We start from the raw sequence: 18,263 nt of genomic DNA, 5'->3' as shown, positions 1-18,263 counted from the left end.
CTTGTAGTACCTCTTCTTCTCCTTTCTTCTCCCCTTCTTGTCATCGCCCCTGTCACTGTCACTAGAAATAGGACATTTAGCTATAAAGTGACCGGGCTTACCACACTTGTAGCAAACCTTCTTGGAGCGGGGCTTGTAATCCTTCCCCCTCCTTTGCTTGAGGATTTGGCGAAAGCTTTTGATGACAAGCGCCATCTCCTCGTTGTCGAGCTTGGAGGCATCGATTGGTTGTCTACTTGGTGTAGACTCCTCCTTCTTCTCCTCCGTCGCCTTGAATGCAACCGGTTGAGCTTCGGACGTGGAGGGGCCGTCAAGCTCGTTGATCTTCCGTGAGCCCTTGATCATAAATTCAAAGCTCACAAAATTCCCGATTACTTCCTCGGGAGTCATTAGTGTATATCTTGGGTTGCCACGAATTAATTGAACTTGAGTAGGGTTAAGGAAAATAAGAGATCTTAGAATAACCTTAACCACCTCGTGGTCATCCCACTTCTTGCTCCCGAGGTTGCGCACTTGATTCACAAGGGTCTTGAGCCGGTTGTACATATCTTGTGGCTCCTCCCCTTGGCGAAGACGGAAGCGACCGAGCTCCCCCTCGATCGTTTCCCGCTTGGTGATCTTGGTGAGTTCATCACCCTCGTGCGCCGTCTTGAGCACGTCCCAAACTTCCTTGGCGCTTTTTAGTCCTTGCACCTTGTTGTATTCCTCCCTACTTAGAGAGGCGAGGAGTATTGTTGTGGCTTGGGAGTTGAAGTGCTCTATTTGGGCCACCTCGTCCTCATCATAATCCTCATCCCCTACGGATGGTACCTGTGCTCCAAACTCAACAACATTCCATATACTTTTGTGGAGTGAGGTTAGATGAAATTTCATTAAATCACTCCACCTAGCATAATCTTCACCGTCAAAGGTTGGCGGTTTGCCTAATGGAACGGAAAGTAATGGAGTATGTCTAGAAGTATGAGGATAATGTAATGGAATCTTACTAAACTTCTTGCGCTCATGGCGCTTAGAAGTTATGGAGGGCGCGTCGGAGCCGGAGGTAGATGGCGATGAGGTGTCGGTCTCGTAGTAGACCACCTTCCTCATCTTCTTTATCTTGTCGCCACTCCGATGCGACTTGTGGGAGGAAGTCTTCTTTTCCTTCTTCTTTTCCTTCCTCCTTTCCTTGTTGCGAGACTCTCCCGATAGAGCTTTCTCGTTGCTTGTAGTGGGTTTTTCGCCGGTCTTCATTTCCTTCTTGGCGTGATCTCCCGACATCACTTCGAGCGGTTAGGCTCTAATGAAGCACCGGGCTCCGATACCAATTGAAAGTCGCCTAGAGGGGGGGGGTGAATAGGGCGAAACTGAAATTCTCAAAATAATCACAACTACAAGCCGGGTTAGTGTTAGAAATATAATCGAGTCCGCGAGAGAGGGTGCAAAACAAATCGCAAGCGAATAAAGAGTGTGACACGCGGATTTGTTTTACCGAGGTTCGGTTCTCGCAAACCTACTCCCCGTTGAGGTGGTCACAAAGACCGGGTCTCTTTCAACCCTTTCCCTCTCTCAAACGGTCCCTCGGACCGAGTGAGCTTTCTCTTCTCAATCACTTGGAACACAAAGTTCCTACAAGGACCACCACAAGATTGGTGTCTCTTGCCTCGATTACAAGTGAGTTTGATCGCAATAAAGAATCAAGAAAGAAGAAAGCAATCCAAGCGCAAGAGCTCGAAAGAACACAAGCAAATCTCTCTCACTAGTCACTAAAGCTTTGTGTGGAATTTGGGAGAGGATTTGATCTCTTGAGTGTGTATAGAATTGAATGCCTAGCTCTTGTAAGTGGTTGGAAGTGTGAAAACTTGGATGACTTGAATGTGGGGTGGTTGGGGGTATTTATAGCCCCAACCACCAAACTAGCCGTTTGGTGGGGCTGGCTGTCGTATGGTGCACCGGACAGTCCGGTGCACACCGGACATGTCCGGTGCCCCATCCACGTCACCAAGGCTGTTGGGTTTCGACCGTTGGAGCTCTGTCTTCTGGGCCCGCCTGGATGTCCGCTGGCGCACCGGACATGTACTGTAGAGTGTCCGGTGCGCCAGTATGGGCGTGCCTGACTTCTGCGCGCGCTGGCACGCATTCAATGCGCTGCAGGTAGCCGTTGGTGCCGAAGTATCCGTTGCTTCGATGTCACACCGGACAGTCCGGTGTACACCGGACATGTCCGGTGAATTATAGCGGACTAGCCGTTGCGAATTCCCGAAGCTGGCGAGTTCCAGAGCCGCTCTTCCTTGGAGCACCGGACACTGTCCGGTGTACACCGGACAGTCCGGTGAATTATAGCGGAGCGCCTCTGGATTTTCCCGAAGGTGACGAGTTTGACTTGGAGTCCTCTGGTGCACCGGACACTGTCCGGTGCGCCAGACCAGAGGTGCCTTCGATTGTCCCTTTGCTCTTTTGTTGAACCCAATACTTGGTCTTTTTATTGGCTAAGTGTGAACCTTTGGCACCTGTATAACTTATACACTAGAGCAAACTAGTTAGTCCAATTATTTGTGTTGGGCAATTAAACCACCAAAATCAATTAGGAAATAGGTGTAAGCCTAATTCCCTTTCAAATGGTCACCCAGGATGGTGACCACTAGTTTGATGGTGGGGAGAAGCAAGCCAGGCTACGGCCTCTGCCCCGCCCTCAGCTTCAAGGATCTTCATCATCCTTGCTGGGGAGGAGGGCGAGGCGAGTCGTGGCCTGCCTCGGCGTGGGCTGGCGACCCGCTTCTTCCTCCGGCATCCGGGGGAGGAAACCATCCTCCAGCTCTACGGAGGAGGCGTCCTCCAGCCATGCGGGGGAAGGCGAACTGCTGCTGCCTGGCCAGGGTGCAGCATTCCGTCCTCCGTCCGGGCGACTGTGGCCGGCTGCACCGGGGGGTCGCACAACACGTCGTACGCCGCGAGGGCGGTACTCGTGTTCTGGGACGGTCCCGTTCTCGTTCTTGTGGCGAGAACGGGAGTGAGGACCTGCCGGTGCGCTTTGGGGCGGCCGTCGCTCGCTGGTGCGGTGTTGGTGGGCAGGTGGCTGCCGTCGTCGGTGCGGAGGTGGTGGCAGCCAGAGGAGGTTTCTCCGCTGACGAGATCGTCGGCGCCACCTGCGGTCGGACTTCCGGCTCTTCGGCCTTGACAGCTTGTCCTCGCCCCTCGTATGGGGACGTGGGCGAGGGCCTTCTAGCAGCAGCGTTCGCCCTGAGGCCGTCGCTGCAGCTGTCTTGCCGTCCGAGATAGAGGTCGTTGTCGCTGCTGCAGTGGTCGGCGGCGAGCCAACTGGAGTTTGTCGTCCCACAGGCCCTCCGATGTGGAGGTTGTTCATACCCGCGGGAGTGGAACCGGAGTTCCGTTTGTAATGGCACCTTGAGTGCCGGTGTATGTTCATTGTGGCTATCGGGGCCTGAACATCTGGGTATTTGGGCGTGAAGTCGTGTTTCTTCCTCATTTCGAGCACCAGGACTCGCCTGTCGGCTAGCTAAACCGCTTAACCGAGTGTGAGTTGCCTTGCGCGGAAGGTGACGAGTGAGGTATCTGTATCCCGGAGGCGTAGGAGTCCCTTGGCTGGGTCGGCCTTGCCACTCAAGGCTTCTCTTGCTGAGTTATGGAACTCTCGGCTGCTCTACGATGAGCTGGAGCCGGAGGCAGCGGTATCGGCGTGGACAGAGGCGGAGTCGGCTCGAGAAGAGGCTTCGTCGGCCTAGGAGCGGGTGGCCTCCCAGGCCGAGGAGGTGCTACAGCGGCGGCTGGAGCTTGGCCAAGATCGTCCGCTAGTGGGACCAACCTCGGAGTCACGCTGCAGAGGCCGTGAGCCGGGCTGATGTCCTCAGGGGACAGCTGGCTGAGGCTACAGAGCGGCCGGTCGAGGTGTCTGCTTGGGCCGGGACCCTTGCGGAAACCCTGGCTGCGATGGCCCAAGGGCGGTGCTGGCATCCTCCTTCGAGGTGGAGATCCTTCCGCCCGTGTCGTCGCCCGAGGCTAGGCCAGATCCCGCCGAAGGTGGAAACAACGCCGAGGGTGCTGCTGCTCCCTCTGTCGATGTCTGAATCTGCAGGAACAGTTCGTCTGTAGCATGTGTATGCTTGTTGCGGCCGCTGAGGCCCAAACATCTTATTGTCGTGTTTATAAAGCTGTGTTTCCTTTCCTCTTATTTCGAGTATCATGACTTGTTCGTCGGTAGCAGAATCGCTTATCCGAGCGAGAGTTACTTTTCGCGGAAGGTGATGAGTGAGGTATTCGTATCACGGAGGCGTAGGAGTCCCTCGGCTCGGTCGGCCTTGCCGCTTATGAGTACTCTTACTCGTCAGCAGGATTCTGTTATCGATATAGTGGAGAAGGCACGAAAATCGTTCTGGTAGAAAAAGTTTTCGAGCGTTTAAGACTTGTTTGGCAGTAGAATCGCTTATCCGAGCGTGAGTTACTTATCGCTGAAGGTGATGAGTGAGGTATCCGTATCCCGGAGGCGTAGGAGTCCCTCGGCTCGGTCGGCCTTGCCGCTTACGCGTACTCTCGTCGTTTTTAGGATCCCGCTATCGAAGCAGTCAAAAAGCGCGAAAGACGTTCTGGCAGAAAGACTTTTACCGAGGAAAATTTTGACGTAGAGGGGGTTCCCCCCTTCTAGCCCCCGAGGGAGGGTCGGGCTTTGCCAAGGCAAGGCTGACCCTTCCTTGACGGTTAGACTTTATTCGTGTATGTATAGAAAACGAGGCATATGAACGACTTGAAAACATCTTAAGGGTAAAAGCGACGTAGCTGTTAGATGTTCCAAGCGTTGCCGTATACCTCGCCTTGATCGTTGGCCAGCTTGTATGTTCCGGGCTTCAAAATCTTGGCGATGATGAACGGCCCTTCCCAGGGAGGAGTAAGCTTGTGGTGCCCTCGGGCGTCCTGCCGCAACCGAAGTACCAAGTCTCCCACCTGGAAGTCTCGGGGCCGAACCCATCGGGCGTGGTAGCGTCGCAGAGACTGCTGATACCGCGCCGAGTGTAGTAAGGCCATGTCCCGAGCCTCTTCTAGCTGGTCCAGTGAGTCTTCTCGGCTCGTCTGGTTGCTTTGGTCGTCGTACGCCCTTGTCCTCGGGGAACCGTATTCTAAGTCTGTGGGCAAGATAGCCTCAACCCCATAGACTAGAAAGAACGGCGAGAAACCCGTGGCTCAGCTTGGCGTCGTCCTCAGACTCCAGACCACCGAGGGTAGTTCCTTCATCCATCGCTTGCCGAACTTGTTGAGGTCGTTGTAGATCCTTGGTTTAAGTCCCTGCTGAAGCATACCGTTGGCACGCTCCACCTGCCCATTCGTCATGGGGTGAGCCACGGCGGCCCAGTCCACACGGATGTGGTGGTCCTCGCAGAAGTCCAGGAACTTCTTCCTAGTGAACTGGGTGCCATTGTCGGTGATGATGGAGTTCGGGACCCCAAAGCGATGGATGATGTTGGTGAAGAACGCCACCGCCTGCTTGGACCTGATGCTGGTTAGGGGTCGGACCTCGATCCACTTGGAGAATTTATCGATGGCGACCAGCAGGTGCGAGAAGCCCCCGGGTGCCTTCTGCAAGGGACCGACAAGGTCCAGACCCCACACTGCAAACGGCCAGGTGATGGGTATTGTCTGCAGGGCCTGAGCGGGCAGGTGCGTCTGTCTCGCGTAGAATTGACACCCTTGGTAGGAGCGTACAATCCTAGTGGCGTCGGCCACCGTGGTCGGCCAGTAGAAGCCTTGTCGGAAGGCGTTCCCAACGAGGGCTCGAGGTGCTGCACGGTGACCGCAAGCCCCCGAGTGTATCTCTTGCAATAGCTCCTTTCCTTCGGCGATGGATATGCATCGTTGGAGAATGCCTGAGGGGCTGCGGTGGTAGAGCTCCCTTTCATCACCCAGTAAGACGAACGACTTGGCGCGCCACGCCAGTCGCCGAGCTTCGGCCTTGTCGAGGGGTAGCTGTCCTCGGTGGAGATATTGCAGGTATGGGGTCTGCCAGTTTCGATTAGGCGTGACCCCATTCCGCTCTCCCTCGACGCGCAGTGCCTCACCCTCAGCAGCCGAGGATACCTCGGGCTGGGCCGAGGCCTCCTCAGGCTCGGGCGTGTCGTCGGTCTTGACGGAGGGTTGGTGTATGTCTCTGGAGAAGACGTCCAGGGGAACCGTTGTCTGCCCCAAGGCTATCTTAGCCAGCTCATCCGCAGTCTCGTTGTACCGTCGAGCGATGTGGTTGAGCTCGAGCCCGTAGAACTTGTCTTCTAGGCACCGAACTTCGTCACAGTAGGCCTCCATCTTCCGGTCGCGGCAGTGGGAATTCTTCATGACTTGGTCAATGACAAGCTGCGAGTCACCACGAGCGTCGAGGCGCCGAACCCCTAGCTCGATGGCGATGCGCAACCCGTTAACCAGAGCCTCGTACTCGGCCACGTTGTTTAACGCCGGGAAATGGAGGCGCAGCACGTAGCGGAGGTGCTTCCGAGGGGTGAGATGAAGAGCAGGCCCGCGCCGACTCCTGTTTTCATCAGCGACCCATCGAAGTACATGGTCCAGAGTTCCGGTTGGATCGGAGCTGTTGGTAGCTGGGTGTCGACCCATTCAGCCACGAAGTCCACCAAGACTTGGGACTTGATGGCCTTCCGAGGAGCGAACGAGATTGTCTCGCCCATGATCTCCACCGCCCACTTTGCTATCCTACCCGAGGCCTCTCAGCACTGGATGATCTCCCCCAGGGGGAAGGATGACACCACAGTCACCGGATGAGACTCGAAATAATGTCGCAACTTTTGCCGCGTCAGGATTACTGCGTATAGCAACTTCTGAATTTGCGGGTAGCGGATCTTGGTCTCGGATAGTACTTCACTGATGAAGTAGACCGGCCTCTGGACGAGCAGTACATGCCCTTCCTCTCGTCTCTCGACTACGATCGCGGCGCTGACCACCTGAGTGGTTGCGGCTACATAGATCAAGAGGGCTTCTCCCACAGCGGGGGGCACCAAGATGGGCGCGTTTGTAAGGAGCGCCTTTAAGTTTCCGAGGGCTTCCTCGGCCTCGGGGGTCCAAGTGAAGCGCTCGGTCTTCCTTAAGAGGCGGTACAAGGGTAGGCCTTTCTCGTCGAGGCGCGAGATGAAGCGGCTCAGAGCCGCAAGGCATCCCATGACCCTTTGTACTCCTTTCAAGTCTTTGATAGGCCCCATGTTGGTGATGGCCGCGATTTTCTCCGGGTTGGCCTCGATGCCCCGCTCGGAGACGATGAACCCCAGGAGCATGCCTCGGGGGACTCCGAAGACACACTTCTCGGGATTGAGTTTCACGCCCTTCGCTCTCAGACACTTGAATATCGTTTCAAGGTCAGAGAGGAGGTCAGAGGCTTTCCTCGTCTTGACTACGATGTCATCGACGTAAGCCTCGACCGTTCGACCGATGTGCTCTCCGAACACGTGGTTCATGCACCTTTGGTATGTTGCACCTGCATTCCTCAAGCCAAATGTCATAGTAGTATAGCAGTACATGCCAAAAGGTGTGATGAAAGAAGTCGCGAGCTGGTCGGACTCTTTCATCTTGATTTGGTGATACCCTGAGTAGGCGTCGAGGAATGACAGGGTTTCGCACCCAGCAGTGGAGTCCACAATTTGATCGATGCGAGGCAGAGGGTAGGGTACCTTCGGACATGCTTTGTTTAGACCAGTGTAGTCTACACACATCCTCCATTTCCCACCTTTCTTTTTCACAAGCACAGGGTTGGCTAACCATTCAGGATGGAATACCTCTTTGATGAACCCTGCAGCCATCAGCTTGTGGATTTCCTCGCCTATGGCTCTGCGCTTTTCTTCGTCGAAACGGCGCAGAGGCTGCTTCACGGGTCGGGCACCGGCTCGGTTATCCAGTGAGTGCTCGGCGACATCCCTCGGTATGCCAGGCATGTCCGAGGGACTCCATGCAAACACTTCGGCGTTCGCGCGGAGAAAGTCGACGAGCACTGCTTCCTATTTGGGGTCGAGCTTAGAGCCGATCCGGACTTGCTTGCAGGCGTCGTTGCTGGGGTCGAGAGGGACGGACTTAACCGCCTCTTCTGGCTCGAAGTTGCCGGCGTGGCGCTTTGCATCAGGCACGTCCTTGGAGAGGCACTCCAGGTCGGCGATGAGGGCCTCGGATTCGGCGAGGGCCTCAACGTACTCCACGTCGCATTCGTATGCGTGTCGGTACGTGGATCCGACGGTGATGACCCTGTTGGGGCCCGACATCTTGAGCTTGAGGTAGGTGTAGTTGGGGACGGCCATGAACTTGGCGTAGCACGGTCTCCCCAGCACCGCGTGGTAGGTTCCTCGGAACCCGACCACCTCGAACGTGAGGGTTTCCCTGCGGAAGTTGGAGGGAGTTCCAAAGCAGACGGGCAGATCGAGTCGTCCAAGGGGCTGGACGCGCTTCCCGGGGATGATCCCGTGAAAAGGCGCCGCATCGGCCCGGATCGTGGATAGATCGATTTCCAAGAGCCTGAGGGTCTCGGCGTAGATGATGTTGAGGCTGCTGCCTCTGTCCATGAGGACCTTGGTGAGCCTGGTGTTGCCGATGATGGGGTCGACAACGAGCGGGTACTTTCCTGGGCTCGGCACGCAGTCAGGGTGGTCGCCCTGGTCGAAGGTGATGGGCTTGTCGGACCAGTCTAGGTAGACTGGTGCTGCCACCTTCACCGAGCAGACCTCCCGGCGCTCCTGCTTGCGGTGCCGAGCCAAGGCGTTCGTCACTTGCCCACCGTAGATCATGAAACAGCCGTGGACCTTGGGGAACTCCTCTGCCTTGTCGCCCTCCTTCTTGTCGTTGTCTTGGCCTTTGCCACCTTCCGCCGGGGGCCCAGTCTTATGGAAGTAGTGTCGAAGCATGACGCATTCCTCAAGGGTGTGCTTGACGGGGCCCTGGTGGTAGGGGCACGACTCCTTGAGCATCTTGTCGAACAGGTTGGCCCCTCCGGGAGGCTTCCGAGGGTTCCTGTGCTCGGCGGCAGCGACAAGATCTGCGTCGATGGCGTCGCGCTTTGCTTGCGACTTCTTCTTGGCTTTCTTCTTCATGCCGCGCTGGGCGGACACCTCGTGGACGTCTTCCTGCTGGCGTCCTTGAGGCTGCTTGTCCTTCCGAAAGATGGCCTCGACCGCCTCCTGACCAGAGGCGAACTTGGTGGCGATGTCCATGAACTCGCTCGCCCTGGTGGGAGTCTTCCGACCCAGTTTGCTCACCAGGTCGCGGCAAGTGGTGCCGGCGAGGAACGCCCCGATGACATCTGAGTCGGTGATGTTGGGCAGCTCGGTGCGCTGTTTCGAAAATCGCCGGATGTACTCCCGCAGGGATTCCCCTGGCTGCTGGCGTCAGCTTCAGAGATCCCAAGAGTTCCTAGGGCGCACATATGTGCCCTGGAAATTTCCAGCGAAGGCTTTGACCAGGTCGTCCTAGTTGGAGATCTGCGCAGGAGGCAGATGCTCCAGCCAGGCTCGGGCAGCGTCGGAGAGGAACATGGGGAGGTTGTGGAGGATGAGGTTGTCATCGTCCGTTCCACCTAGCTGGCAGGCCAGCCAGTAGTCCGCAAGCCACAGTTCCGGCCTTGTTTCCCCCGAGTACCTAGTGATGGTAGTCGGGGCTCGGGACCGGGTCGGGAACGGCGCCCGTCGTATGGCCCGGCTGAAGGCTTGTGGACCAGGTGGTTCGGGCGAGGGGCTCCGATCCTCCTCGCTGTCGTTGCGTCCCCCACGCCTGGGGTGGTAGCCTCGGCGTACCTTCTCGTCGAGGCGGGTTCGACGGTCGCGGCGGTGGTGCTCGTTGCCGAGGCGACCCGGGGCCGCAGGCGTCGCGTCCCGCGTGCGCCCGGTGTGGACCGAGGCTTCCCGCATGAATCGGGAAGTTGCTGCGCGATGCTCCGGGGGGTACCCTTGCCTTCGGGAGGCAGAGCTCTCGGCCCGCCGGACCGCGGCATCCTCCAGGAGATTCTTGAGTTCTCTCTGGATACGCCGCCCCTCGGTGGTGGACGGCTCCGGCATCGCTCGGAGTAGTATTGCCGCTGCAGCCAGATTCTGGCTGACCCCGCTGGAGGCCGGGGGCAGCCTTGCCCTGGCATCGTCAGCAATACGGCGCTGGACGTCCCGGGCTTGATGAGGCGCTTCTCCGGCCAGTGCTCGGCCTGCCCACTCCTGCTCGATGTTTTGCCGGAGCTGCACAAGTTGTCCTGCTTCCTCGTCGAGCTTGTCCTGCATCTCGCGGATTTGCTCGAGCTGTGTGTCCTGACCCCCCACAGGGACTGGGACCACAGCTAGCTCCCGCAGGATGTCAACGCGAGGCGCAGACCCAGGGGGGTCGTCATCCTCCGACATACCAAGGTGGTTGCCTTCGTCGTGACCCCCTAGATCGACGTGGAAACATTCGTGACTTGGGCCACAACCCTCGTCGTCAAGGCTGTGGCCATCATCGGAGCAATCGAAGAGGCAGTAGTCACATGCGGTCATGAAATCTCGCATGACACTGGGATTACCGAGCCCGGAGAAATCCCAACCAGAGTCGGGCTCGTCTTCTTCCTCGGAACCCGGGGGCCCGTAGGTCAAGACGGCCGTCAGTCAGTCCCAGGTTGACCGCATATGGTACCCCGGAAGGTTAGGATATGCCTTTATGAAAGTGCTCACCGAAGCGGGGTCGCTTGGTGGATCAAAGCTAAATCTAAAAGGCACAGGGTGGAAAACGGACGGTACCTCTCGATCGATGGACGATGACAAAGTCGCGTCAGGGACGGACTACACCGTTATCTCAAGTATGAGGCTAACACCCAGCAAGCCCTCCGCGAGTGTGCTGGCGTCATCTGTCCACTTGGGGTTGGCGTGTTGCGGGGAAACGACGCTCGTCGTCGTCTCAGGCGCGAGGGCAACGCCCGACATGTCCCCCGCTGGGGTGCCAGCGTCGTCGACTTGCTCGACAGCCGACGAGATGTCGCCTCCTGCCTGACCACGGTTGCCCCGCCTCCTCCTCCTGCGGCGAGGAAGGCGGCGGGACAAACCCGGATGCTGCTCTTCCGCCACGGGGGGAAGACGTCGTCGAGTTCGCCGCCGCCTGGCGAGCTGACGGCCGCCGTTGTCGCTATCGCGCTGCGGGGGAAGGAGTACCATGTCGTAGCTGCCGTCGAGGGACATGAACTCGAGGCTCCCGAAGCGGAGCAGCGTCCTGGGCTGAAGAGGTTGCTGGAGACTACCCATCTGAAACTCAACGGGAAGTTGTTCATCAACACGCAGCAGGCCCCTACCTGGCGCGCCAACTGTCGGCGTTTCGACCCGGGGGGGTCCCTGGACCGACGAGTAAAATTGTCGCTGCGTGTCCCAGCCCAGATGGGTTGGCGCGAGATGGAACACAAGGGGGGAAAACGTGTCTCGTGTTATCCTGCGCCAGGGGGATGCGCTTGCAGTAGGGGTTACAAGCGTTCGCGAGGGAGAGAGAGAGGGAGCCTGTTCGTCAGCCCGTCCTCCCGCGCGACCCTCTCGCATGAGGGCCCTGGACCTTCCTTTTATAGATGCAAGGAGAGGGTCCAGGTGTACAATGGGGGTGTAGCTATGCGCTAACGTGTCCGACAGAGAGGTGCCTGAGCTCTGTGTACGTGCCAACGTGGCTGTCGGAGAGGTGCTAGAGCCCTGTGTAAGCGGTATCGTGGCCGTCGGAGGAGCGCCTGAGTCCTGTAGAAGCACAGATGTCGGGGCTGTTGGGATTTTGCTGACGTCTCCTTGCTTCCGTAGGGGGCTGAGAACCACCGTCGTCATGGACGCACGCGGGGAGCCATCATTACTTGTTACCGGGGCGAGCCTGGATGGGACGCCGGTCTTGTTCCCCCGTAGCCTGAGCTAGCTAGGGGTAGGGTAATGATGTACCCCCCGTGGCGTGGTCGGTCCGGGCCCAAGGTCGGGCGAGGCAGAGACTCCTCCTGAGGCCGAGGCCGGGGTCGGGCGAGGACGCGATTCCTCCCGAGGTCGAGATTGAGGCCGAGCCCTGGGGTCGGGCGAGACGGAGACCACCTTCCGAGGCCGAGGCGGGGGCCGAGCCCTGGGGTCGGGCGAGGCAGAGACCTCCTCCCGAGGCCGAGGCCCAAGGTCGGGCGAGGCGGAGCTTCCTGTTGCGCCTGAGGCTGGACTTAGCTGTTGTCAGCCTCACCCTGGCGGGTGGCACAGCAGTCGGAGAGGGGCGAGCGGCGCTGTTTTCCTGTCAGGTCGGTCAGTGGAAGGGCGAAGTGACTGCGGTCACTTCGACCTTGCCGACTGAGGCACGTGTGTCGGGATAAGGCGTCAGGCGATCCTCACATTGAATGCGCCTGCGATACGGTCGGTTGGTGAGGCGATTTGGCCAAGGTTGCTTCACAACGAAGCCTGCCCGAGCTGGGCTTCGGGCGAGTCGAGGGTGCGCCCGTTGCTTGAAGAGGCCCTCGGGCGAGGCGTGAATTCGCCTGGGACTACTGTTCCCGCCCGAGGTTGGGCTCGGGCAAGGCGAGGTCGCGTCCCTTGAGCAGACGAAGCCTCAACCTGAATTGCGCCCATTAGTCTCTGCAGCTTGCGCTGATGGTGGTTTCCAGCCGTGTTTAGGAGTATTAGGGGTACCCCTAATTACGGTACCTGACAAGTATGTGTGGGGCTACTGTGACATTTGGTGGGGAGCCATGAGTCGAGATCTTCACCAAACATTACTGTTTAGATTGGTAGAACAAGACCATTGTCGGACGAATTGTCCAATTTGGGAGCTGCACATTTACTCCAAAGACTGAAAAGAGGCTGTTATTGAGCTTGTGCCCTATGCCAAGAATCGGTGGGGCACCAACTAGAGCAAGTGATGGTCTATGTGAAGGTTGATGAGAGTGAAGACACCGCTTATTGGCCAAAGGCCAGCGAGATGCTACCTATGCGGTACATATCATTTCTACGATATGAGGTGGCAATGGGTGACCAGGACTTAGTTGAGGAGTTTTTGGTCTATGAAATATAGCCCCTGAGCCACAGTTGGACAATTAGTGAGGTCTAATGTTACATAATGTCGTTAATGAAGGTTAAAGTGAGGATCCCCACTAGGGGTTGACCTGAGGGGAGGACGGGCATGGACTTCGTCATCGAAGTCGAGGAAGAGGCCTGTAAGCTTGTTGGGAAGTACACGGAGCCCAAGCTTTGAGGAGTCAGGACATCCGCTAGGGCAATATCTGCCTAAACCGAGTGTTTGAGTTGATGAGGATAGAGTATGGGTCATACTTGGTCTCCAACGGAAAGGGGAAGGATGCCAAGCAAGGCAAATGGGTGAAGGGGGGGGGGGTATGTGGGGGACGAAGTGGAGGGTTCCCCGATCGTCCGAAGGCTAAAAGGGCCTGTGTTTGGCTCGACCTCCCATCAGAGCCCTCGGAGGTGCGAGTCACTACGACAGTTGGCTCTGCATACTTAGCGACCACCCGCGCGCCTCTGACTTCGACCTCAAAAAACTGGATGTCGAAGGTGTGATGCAGACTTCACCGAACGGCTAGCAACCACCCACGCGCCTCTGACTTCAACCTAAAAAAATGGACATCGATAGTGCGATCGCATGTGTGGCGACCGTTACGAGTGTTAAATTTAGGGAGGAGTACATGAGAGTTAGCTCACAAGGAGAAAAAGGGAGTGTGATTAGAGCTGTGATGTGGGTCTGAGGGTGACACAACAATGTCTGGATTGGCGAGGACTTTAAATATGTATCCTTACTCACATAATATTTCCTATAACATTTCCTTTAATGTATCAACTGCTATGGACACGATGCGTGAGTGTGCACTGAAGGGTAAGGCCTCGTCCCATCTAGTGAATCCCTTGACGCCTTACGTTCAAAGAAGATTGGCTCCACCGCCGACCCTGCAAAGTCAGGCTAGACTTTCGTGGGAGGACGTGGTGGCCACGGTGCCAGAGAGTGCTGCGTCGTCAACCCCTAAAATCCCGCCAGAGTGGGGCATCAGGCTGTCCGCAGCAGATCATGTAAAACAAGGAATTTGCAATGTAAATTGCATTATTTACAAAGTAAAATTTGAAATCGGAAATGTCATTGTTTACATAGTGAAGTTTAAAATAGAAAATGAATAGGGATGAGATAGGATAACTGCATTAGACAATCTCAAGACCCCGAAGCCCCACATGCCTCCGCCGACTAGGGAGCTATCAGTGGCAGACTTCGATGTGGTGCATTATTTTCGCTTAGCTTTAATCCGTACCGGCTTCTACTGCTTATACAATGTTGTCTTTATGAATTGCAGCTGCAGCAGTCCAAACAGCTGACTTTAAGATGAAGCGAACATAGTCTGGAACTATTTGTATCAAATACCTCGCAGAGAAACTCAAACCACACACGCATATAAACTGTTTCAAATACCTTCTTGATCAAAAGGTCCAATCTACTCATCAGGTAGGGTTTCAGGTCAGCCACATCGAGAGACCATAGTCATATAGGCTGGAACTAGCTGCACTTTTCACCTTTTCGCAAAGGCACCACTTACATGAACATGGCCATTATTAAAGCCTAAACCAACACTCGGAGTTACATCTGGATAATGCTTCAGTCTTTGACAACGGCACGCAAGATTTTCACTTCATGGATAGGCCTAAAATCATCAAAGGTAAGCACGTTCAGCAAAGGTAAAAAGGGATCGGACATCACAGATCAAAACAGGTGTTCTCACTACAATACCAAAAAATGGAGGGACATGATATTCCTTACAACAGGGATATAGTTCGTCTAATATATAGACTATTGTCTAATCATCATGCACCGCATAATACAAACTATGCAACTTCCTAATCAACGAATATAAGGCTGCAATGCATGCACATTTTCTTCTTCAATAAGAATTCAGTTGTGCCACAACGTTCATTCAAATACAGAGTAAAAAACAAACACATGTCAAGAAACTTGTCATGCACACTACATGCTGCGATGAACCGAAGCCAATGCCCTAAGCAAAACCCCGTCTTGAGAAGAGATCAGATGCAAAGTATTACCTATCATTTTTGTCAGTCTGCACACTTCCAAGGCGCTTAACAATTTCCATTCCTCTGCATACCCTCCCAAAAATTGTATGTTTCCCTGCAACGTTACATCCTGTTAATTGTATGAAGCTGCAAACATAGTATACAAAGGAAAAAGTTCATCCCAAGTGACAAGCCCTATATATCTATCACGCCAAATCCAGATTTGATAACTGATATTTCAAGAGGGAACTGGGAAGACCTCTTAGCATTGAATATATCAGATGAAAACAGTAGTGGGAAGTAAAAAGAACAGTTATGTAGTCATCATGATCTCTAAACTGTTTGCATTAGCACCAATGACTTGTACCATCCTAACCTTTCAAATTTAATTAACTCAATTTTGGTCACCACTGCTTTTACAGAGTTTATCAGCTCTGTTAAAGGTCCCATTCTATTTTTTTCCTCGAACAACGCTGGAGATCTGCGTGTCATATTCATTGAGAAGGGATTACAAGAGTCCAGCTAGGACCAAACAGAAATAACAAAAAAACCAAGAAAGACCTCTGCCTACAAAGGTCCCATTCTATTAAAAAGGGCCAAAATAGTGAAATATCATTATTGCAGCTCACGTGTGCACAACATCAACAAACATCTACTCAATCAGTTAATCAGCATGCTTTTCAGCTCGCCAGTGAAAAGGTTCACATAGGTCAAAGAAATCAGACAAAGCAGATGCTTATCCTTACCATCAAGTGACTGACAAGGGGCAAGAGTTATGAAGAACTGGCTTCCATTCGTGTTTGGGCCAGCATTTGCCATGGACAGAATTCCAGCCCCAGTGTGCTTTAACTCAGTCTTTATCTCATCCTCAAACTTTGCTCTGCAAAGAAAGCAACAGCAGCAAGAGCGCTAATCTTAGACAGGATCACAAGTTTAAAGCTAAAGAGAATGAATAGCAGACACAATTTCATCTTACATATGTCCCTAGAAAAGAAACATCTTACCAGCTGTCTAGCAAATTAGCTTTTACCCAAGCTAGCAGCCAAAGAACAGTGGTATTAAGGCCACTGAAATGTTGTACAAGCAGAGTAGTTAATTTTTCTAATGCTCCACCTAATTCTGTTGTAAGCTAGCATTCACTCTACTAATGTGACGATGCAATCGTTAATCAAACAATAACACACATTGATGGCGGGCAAAATCAGTGGGAACGTGGCCACTGAAATGTTCTAAAAAATCCTTCCCAACACCATGCTTTATACCCAATTGAATCCTGGGTACACATCTACTGTTACCGCAGCTAGCATTCAAATAACTATGGGAACAACGTAGTCGTTGATTCAAGATAAATCAAGTGGAGGGGGACTATGGTCAACAGACTGCTCACCCATAGATGGACTCGCCACCTCTGCCGGTTCCTGTAGGATCCCCACCTTGCACAATGAAATCCTAAGCAGCAACAAAAACAGCAACCACTCATTACGTAACCAATATCAGATATTGACAACAAGCAAACTAAGATCAGTCAACACGAAATAGGAAACTCAGGAGAGACTTTGATGATGCGGTGGAAGATAACGTTGTCGTAGTAGCCACGTCGCGCGAGCTCGACGAAGTTCCGGCAAGTCTTGGGCGCGTGCCTGTAGTACATCTACGGATCGAGTGACCATCAGCATCAATCATGAAGTAGAAGTGCAGGGCCCAGTGCAAAGCGAGAAGTGGGAAGAGAGGAGATGCAACCGAGAGGAGAGAGGGGAGGTACCTCAACAGAGACAGCGCCCATGGAGGTCTCGAGGGTGACCTCCGGCGTTCCGCCGTCGGTGCTACCCCACATGCTGGGCAAGGGGCAGGGGACGGTAAGGTGGGCGGCGGCGGCGGCGGCGGGTGGAAAGCGGGAACGCGGAGGAGACGGGAGACGAGAAGCGAGGCAGGTCTGTCCGGGCTTGTGTGGGTGTACATCCGGGCCGGGCCCGCTCAAGCCGGAAAAGACACCGAACGGTTAAATTTCAGGTCGATCAGTAATTATTACAGGTTATATGTCCATGGATTTAATACTCAGCATATAGCTCGATATGTTATTGGTTAAATATATTTAAGCTTGAAAATAATTGAAAACGGTCGGGAAAATACTTAAACCATTACCGTTACTGTATTTTTTTTTGCCGAAATCAGAAACGGGAACGAGAATATTGGACGAAATAACGAAACCGATATTACAAGATATCGGGAACGGAACATGTTCAATCAGGAACGAGTCGATTATGATCGGGAATCGGTAACACGAAAAAGAAACATTTGCAGGCTATGACCCTATGACTATGATCCAAGACTAACAACCCCAAAGACATTCATTGCATAATAAATATTACAGAAAGCGGGCAAGCAGCCCAACAACCAACACATTCATTGCACAATACGCAAGATCCATGTCCATATTAGTATATTACTCGGTCCACATATTACCCAAAGACATACTCGGACGGCCCAAGTGCCCAACAGCAGAGAGTAGTATGCTGGTAGCCTAGTACTAGTACCTACCAGTGTTAGTAAACTAGCAGTCCACAACCAAAAGCCCAAAAGTATATGGCAAGTCCAAAAGTATCCACTATCTAGGCATCCAGCAACCAAAATTCACAAGTGACAAGTCCAAAAGTATCCACTATCCAGCAGCCAGCACCAGAACCTACCTCTACATGTCAAAGTAGCTCTGATCATCTGCATTTAGCCCATCTATATCTCCTTCATCAATGTCTATGACATCATCGTCCTACAACGTATGGAAGGCAACATATATTCATATATGGCAGCAACATAAACTTATATGGTACCACAACACTGATGTCTTTCCCCCCATTTTTTCAACTGCAAGTTGCTGCTGGCCTTTCACTATACTATGTGCCACCCTCAAATGTGTCCAAAATCCAGTTATTCCATAATTGCTCTCACATCGGCCCTTGTGCTTACATCTTGGCCAGCTGCAATGAGCCCACAACTGAACGTATGTCTTCCCATTATCCTCAATGACCAACCTCTTCTTGGTAAAGTACTGCCGTACATCAGATGTGCATTTCTTCTGCCTTTTTCCAGTAGGGACATCATCCTCAATATTGATGGCTTGTTCACTATTGCCGCCTCCATCCGCTGTGGCAGCAGCACTACCGTTGCCACCTCCACTTGGCAAAGTATCCCTACCTACATCATCTGCACCACAACCACTACCACATCCATCATTTGTTGCTGCCGCACCAGAACCACTAAGGTTTTGGCACATATTTTTTGACCTTGATCGCT

The 18,263-nt window shown here is 54.0% G+C and overlaps 1 protein-coding gene across 2 annotated transcripts; it reads right to left on the bottom strand.

The window, feature by feature from the left end:
• Positions 1–14,011: 14,011 nt before the first annotated feature.
• On the bottom strand, positions 14,012–17,254 carry LOC100192733 (peptidyl-prolyl cis-trans isomerase-like 1). Of its 2 annotated transcripts, XR_004855469.1 has the most exons (7): positions 16,735–16,943; positions 16,528–16,623; positions 16,360–16,421; positions 15,719–15,852; positions 15,003–15,087; positions 14,377–14,605; positions 14,012–14,260 (listed from the first exon to the last, which is right to left on the bottom strand). XR_004855469.1 is itself a non-coding variant. In XM_020546665.3 (6 exons), exons 1-6 carry the CDS (start codon positions 16,804–16,806, stop codon positions 14,560–14,562), a joined length of 495 nt encoding a protein of 164 aa, XP_020402254.1. In that variant the 5' UTR covers positions 16,807–17,254; the 3' UTR covers positions 14,170–14,559. The 2 variants fall into 2 exon arrangements, 1 of the variants encoding a protein (XP_020402254.1); XM_020546665.3 differs by having other exon boundaries at positions 14,170–14,605; positions 16,735–17,254.
• Positions 17,255–18,263: the final 1,009 nt, after the last annotated feature.

This window comes from Zea mays, chromosome 1 (assembly GCF_902167145.1).
Source record: "Zea mays cultivar B73 chromosome 1, Zm-B73-REFERENCE-NAM-5.0, whole genome shotgun sequence".
Taxonomy (NCBI): Eukaryota; Viridiplantae; Streptophyta; class Magnoliopsida; order Poales; family Poaceae; genus Zea; species Zea mays.
Note: the sequence above shows the minus strand (reverse complement) of the source record. Positions and strands in the feature narration are given on the sequence as shown.